The sequence below is a fragment of the Orycteropus afer genome, unplaced genomic scaffold (genome assembly GCF_000298275.1).
Source record: "Orycteropus afer afer isolate SDZICR_OR568_19922 unplaced genomic scaffold, OryAfe1.0 scaffold00054, whole genome shotgun sequence".
Classification (NCBI taxonomy): domain Eukaryota; kingdom Metazoa; phylum Chordata; class Mammalia; order Tubulidentata; family Orycteropodidae; genus Orycteropus; species Orycteropus afer.
Window position 1 is genome coordinate 3,534,769 of NW_006921641.1, and position 6,379 is coordinate 3,541,147.

General features: G+C 34.9%; 1 protein-coding gene across 1 annotated transcript in view; it reads right to left on the reverse strand.

The window, feature by feature from the left end:
* The window catches only part of BIRC6 (baculoviral IAP repeat containing 6), a 366,321-nt gene that overhangs the window by 210,178 nt on the left and 149,764 nt on the right, over positions 1-6,379 (reverse strand). The window contains exons 27-33 of the mRNA XM_042780685.1: positions 5,747-5,961; positions 5,368-5,576; positions 4,713-5,059; positions 3,835-4,054; positions 3,216-3,349; positions 2,330-2,467; positions 367-494 (exon numbers count right to left, since the gene is read on the reverse strand). Coding sequence (XP_042636619.1) covers positions 367-494; positions 2,330-2,467; positions 3,216-3,349; positions 3,835-4,054; positions 4,713-5,059; positions 5,368-5,576; positions 5,747-5,961 — 1,391 coding nt within the window. The remainder of the gene's footprint in view (positions 1-366; positions 495-2,329; positions 2,468-3,215; positions 3,350-3,834; positions 4,055-4,712; positions 5,060-5,367; positions 5,577-5,746; positions 5,962-6,379) is intronic.

Genomic DNA, 6,379 nt, shown 5'->3' on the forward strand with positions numbered 1-6,379 from the left:
GGTTCAATTCCAGACCTGAAGGGCAACTAGGGGCCATAGTCTCAGTGGTTACACCAGGCTCCATTGGACCAGCAAACCTGGTCCCCACCTTCTTCAAAGCAGGAGACTTTTAATAAGGTAGTCTCATTCAGAATGATAGTAGTAAAGATGCAAAGAGGTGGACAGTTTTACAAACATTACCAAAAGCCTGCGAGCTATACACTGTCACTATTTTACAAAGACGGAAACATGATCTTAAAAATGTCAAGGAAGTTTCCCTAGGTAAATAACTTATTGGAAATGTCTTACCGAAGATTCAATAGCAAATCTATCTCACGCAACCTCCAAAACAAAAGTCTTAAATTTAAAATAAATTTTCACAATTACCTGTTTATGATGAACAAGCTGCTTTCTGATTTTTCTGGAATACAATCTATCAAGGCTACTGCTGCCTTTGGAAGACCGATTTAAGCTCTGAGTGTGCAGACTATTATTAATAAAACTCCACTGGTTACCTATAGGATGAGGGACAGTTTTATTAATAATTCTGTTAAATATGATAAATATCTTTCACATCCAGAAAACGCAAAATTATAAATATGTCAGTCATGATAAAGCAGCTTTTCAGAAAACTGTTATAAAGAACTGCTATGAGATCTGAACCCTAGGAAAAATTAAGCAATTAATTGTCATTGTTCTAATCTACACCCTAAGATGAGAGTTTTCATTGTCGCCCATCTCTCCTTCAAGATAACCCTGACAATCCTACACAATTATTTGACATTAATCTTTGTAAAATACCGCTTTCAACAACAAATGCTCACTACTATTTCAAACTCATATACTTTTGTACAGGGACGAAAAAAAATTTTGAAATACTTTGATTTAATGACTACCATAATAAGATTGCATAGTTCAAAAACCAGACTGTTTAAGCTGTATTATTCTCCTTAATTGGAACATGTCCAGACTGTTCTTGAAATCTGACCCTTCTGCTCAATTAAGGCCTAATACCATTCTTTGTTGTTATGTGCCGTCGAGTCGGCCCCGACTCATAGTGACCCCTCCTCCTTGGGTTTTCGAGGCAGTATCACTACGGAAGTAGGATTGCCCACCCTTCCTTCCGAGGAGTGGCTGGTGGGTTTGAACCACCAGCCTTCTGGTTAGCAGTCAAGTGCTTTAGCCACTAAGCTACCAGAGCTCCTATAACATTCTTTACCCATTTCTAATTCTTTGTTCATATTTGCTTAACCCAAAAATAAATCTGCTCTTCTCTACTGTTCATTTGTCAAGTATTAGTTGAAAATCATTACTGTAAAAAATGCTTCCACTGTATTTGGAAAAAATGAGTAAAAACTAAGATTTCCAATATATATGTTATAGTCCAACTTTATATAGTTGTTATATTTTAATTTTATATCTCTAAAATCCTACCATTCAGTACAATGATCCATAGATATACACTATTTATAAAAAGAATTAAATATAAAGCAAATTCCCTGTGAGAAGACTTTCCCATCCTCATCTAAAACATGATATAAAACATCTCAAGGGATCTTCTCCATATATGGATCGTGAACATTTATAGAATTCAATTTTATAAATGTAAATATTAAAATTTAGTTAAAAATCATTTATGAAAAAAGTCTTGTTAATAGGAACATGAGAACAATAAATTTTTCCTCCAATCAGATATCATTTAATTTAAAAATTTTTCTGTGCCTCAAGGCTATGTAGAAATATTATAACTCCAAAAAATCTGGAAAATTATTTATCTAAACTACAGGCTATTTACAGTTAATTAGTATAACCATGTCTTATAATGGTAAATAAGGAGCTCTGGTAGCATAGTGCCTAAGCACTTGACTGCTAACCAGAAAGCCAGCAGTTCAAACCCACCAGCCACTCCTCGGAAGGAAGGTTGGGCACTCTACTAGTGATAATGCCTCGGAAATCCAAGGAGGGATCGCTATGAGTCGGGTCCAACTTGACAGCACATAACAACGTAATTGTAAATGGCAGTATACTTAAAAAAACAGAAAGAACAAGGACTCTTCACAAATTTCCCTTATTATATATCTGTATCTCTATTGTTCTAAAGTATTTAAATGAGCATGGAGAAAAGATCTTGGGAAAGACATGGCTGTACTTAAAATCAGGTCTAGACAAAGTTCTTGTCAATTGAGTCCCTTAAAAATAAATCTATCCTTAAAACAATTCCTAGAGAAGTTAATTCATGTTTTCCTTAAATTACATACACATGGTCTGTCCGGGTCAATAGTCAGTTCTGGAACAACTGCGGAGTCACTCTTAATATCCCCACCAACATATTATTATAAACTTCGGATACCTGTCAGAAACCTCTCCCTGTCTTTACCATTCAAAGGCTTCTTTGACACTGTTGCTTCATCTTCAACAGTTGCCACGTAATCCAGCAACCTGGACACCAGCATAACAACCCAACTGATCATGGGAATATCTAGTACTCCTACACAGAGATAAGAGCAAAATGAAATATATAGGTGACTTATATGAGTCATAATAAGGTCTGGTAAAATAATTATGAGATCAAACAATTTATCAATCTAAAACACACTGTATCATTACTAACACTAACATGCTTATAATAGCCTCAAAGAAGGCTATTGCGAGAAAATGGTTAGCACAGTAAATCTAATCAAAGATAAATTTTTCTGGTATCAAAATAGATTCTAAAGTTTAGGCTGAAGCCAACAAACAATAACTAGGTTATTAACTAGAAAACAAGGTATAACAAGCAGATTCTTAGACTCACAGGCATCTGAAATAAAACATCGAATATTCAATTTACTATTTATATGGCAATAAACTATGTTCCAATGTTTTCATCCCTATAACAATCTTAATGCTCAAATGAAACCTATCATCGACTTGAACAGCAACTGTGATTTAAAGGTTAAACTGATGTAAAAGAGTCTGACTTCAATTATGATAGTATAGAAAAAGCATATTACAGTAATTTCATAGCTCAAACTTCAAATACTAAAGATAGTAATAGGTTTTAAAAACTAATAGCAATATCAATTTTAAGTCAGTAATATGAAAACTAGCCATTTTAAAACAAAATGTCTATACCACAAAAATATTAACAAAATGGACACAAAGGATATTAAAGCAAATACTTCAGAGCAGACATTTTATAAAAGCACTACAGGCATCTTATGTTTTCACTAGAGATCACTGCTTTAATCTATTACCTTCTGTTCGCCTATGCATGGGTAACTCTGGCTGAAGAGGCGACAATAAATTATCCAAGAGATTAAGCAAGCTTTCTAATACTCCATTATTACTAAGTGATCTTTGACCAATGCAGGAAAGTAACATGAAGACCCTGAAAACAAAACAAAACCAAAAACAGATATAAAGTATCCATTAATTTTTATTTAAAAAATAATTTACATTGAAATTTACCAGAGTAATGATAGAATGCTTTATTCAGGTTGTGTAACTAAGCAAGATTTGTATCTGGAGGTACCATATCAAACTTAGTACTTTCCTAGCTACTGGTTATTTTTTCTAACTATCCACAAGAATTCAGGATATGAAGAAAGAGAAAATTTAGTTTCTGCCTCCAAAACATGTATTTAACATACAAAATTCACATCACCTACTAAGAAATACATGTTGTCAGAGATCTATAAACTGAGTTCAATTAACATAAAGAATCATCATATTAATCTTCATATAACGCTGACACCCTTTACTGATCATTCCACGCTTAGTATCCACATAAACACAAAATTTTAAAAATCTATCTACTGACTGTGAGAAGTACCAATCATTAATAACAAGTAAATTCAGTATTTTCTGACCTACCTATCCTGTGGAAAGATGAGAAGCTGCTCTGAATTGTACAATTCCTGAAGAACATTAGAAAGAAACTGACCCCACCATCTTTCGCCACCACAGAGTTGAACAAGTAGAAGACCAGTATGTAACCGTATTTTTGGGGTTCCACTGATGCACAAGTGTTTAAAGAGCTCTTCACAAGCCTGGGCATGAAATGTGCTCTGCAAAACTGCAGGAACAGAGTGTCCTATTATAAGAAAGAAAATGGTAAAATTTTCTATTTAAGTGTACAGTATAATATAAAAATCAGCATGCCAAGGTATCCTTTCTTCTTTATTAGCAATAAATACATTATTCTATTTATTTAGTCCTTATATATAGAAAGTTAAATATTAAATAGTTGGGGAAGAGAAGAGCTAGCACATGAGTCAATTATATTTCTTCTTAAATGGATTTTTATTTCTTTTCTAGAATGAAAATGTCCCACAAATTGATATTTCACAGAGACATACACATATCAGAAGGCCCTGTGTATATATGTGTGTGTATGTCTGTTTTTCTAATGATCGGAAATAACCTCTGGATAAAAAACAACAGTTTTAAATTAGGTTAGCAATTTAGGAAATGTTTTCAACATTGAACTGTTAAACAATATTTACTACTTTTAAGTAACACAATGATGTGGCACATTAATAGCAGAAACTCTAGCAAAGAAATAATCAAAAATCCACTTAAGAAGAAAAATATTAAGGGGAAAAAATGGGTTAACTTATATTCCGACCATTTCACAAATATCCACATTATAAAGGATATCCAAATTAGTAACACCCAGACAATATTACCATAAATCCTAAAACATGCAACAAAAATTCCCAGCCTTATAAAATACAAAACTAAATACAAACCATTCGAAGAATGAAGAAGACTGAGCAAAGTATCCAATAAATATCTGATGATAGTACGTAACTGCTCTGTGGAAGACGTCTGGATTAAATCTTCGGGATCTGTCGTTTCACTCAACATCTTTCGACTTGCACCCAGAGCTACTTTGAGCCTCTGTACTGCATTATGAGCCAGATTTAGTTGAAGTTGCAGCTGAATACAATCCTGATAGGCAGAAAAAACTCTACTGTCTTCTTCAACTGCCTTATCTGGTTTTCGCAAAAAGTACTGTGCATTGTTAGCACTGTTGAGTGGAGGAAGATCAATACTTTGCAGAAGAGTTTCCAGTCGATGGCAAGCTAAGTTATATCTAGAAATATTAAAAAAAAAAAAGGGGGGGGGGCGTAATTCCTGGAATCTTCCCTTAAAACACACTAAGACCTAGCCCTCTAAAACACATAAACGTAAACAACTATTAAAAATTGATAAGTACTAATAAATAAGGCAAATTCTATAATCACGATATTTTCATTCAGTAATTTTGTAATTAAATATTACTGTAATGTATTAGCATTCTACATCAATGCAAAGTCATTTCTTGAGTTAAATGTAAGCAAAACATTGAACAGATTATGGAGTTTCAGTGAGATTAAAATATGTTGGAGATTTTCCACTAACCTGCACTGTATATCCTCCTGTAGAGCAACCATCATTGCTAAATGCTGGTCAATTTCTGGCTGGTTTGCAGATTCTCCTTCCCCCCTAAGAGGATCATGTATTAACTTCAGTTCACTCTCCCATGGCAAGATATAGGTATGACCATAGTAAAAACCTAGTGGGATTTTGGCTCTGGCATTTGTACTTCCATAACGTCCAATGACGGTAATCTGAAATAAAAAATTATCAACACATACACACACATCTGCTACAATAAATAACTAAGCAAGTTATTTAAAAACACAGAGCTTTGCTTTGTAAGTATTATGTCTGAGCAGTCTTAGTAGCTTGTCAGAAGCATATAAACAGTGCATTAATTCACTTCTCTAAAGTTCTTTACCTTCATGAATCTGCACACAGGAGGTGGTATTAAGTCATGAAGAATTAGTGAATGAGTGCTTATATCAGTTGCCACTACCAATCGCCTTCCATCCACCTCTTCTCCTAATGTCCAAATATCAATCGACAATGAGGCCAAGTCTCCACAAGTGGGAATCAATACATCTGTCAACAGTATAGGTCTGCCAAAATCCAAGGTCACAAATCTCCTTGCCCCTATAAAAGAAAGAGTGGAGAGATCGAGCACAAACAATGACCAAAAAAATCATGTGCTAACGAAATGACCCAGAGAAAAATAGTCAGGGTTTGTTGTTGTTGTTGTTAAGTGCCGTCGAGTCGTTTCCGACTCATAGCAACCCCATGCACAGCATAACGAAACACTGCCCGATCCCACGCCAGCCCCACAATCCCTGCTATACTTGAGCCCATCATTGCAGCCACCATATCAATCCATCTGGTTGAGGGCCTCCCCCTCTTTCGTAGATCCTTCACCCTACCAAGCATGACATCCTTCTCCAGGGAATGGTCCCTTCTCACAACATGACCAAAATAGGTGAGACGAAGTCTGGCCATTCTTGCTTCCAAGGAGCATTCTGGCTGCACTTCCTCCAGGACACATCTGTTAGTTCTTTTA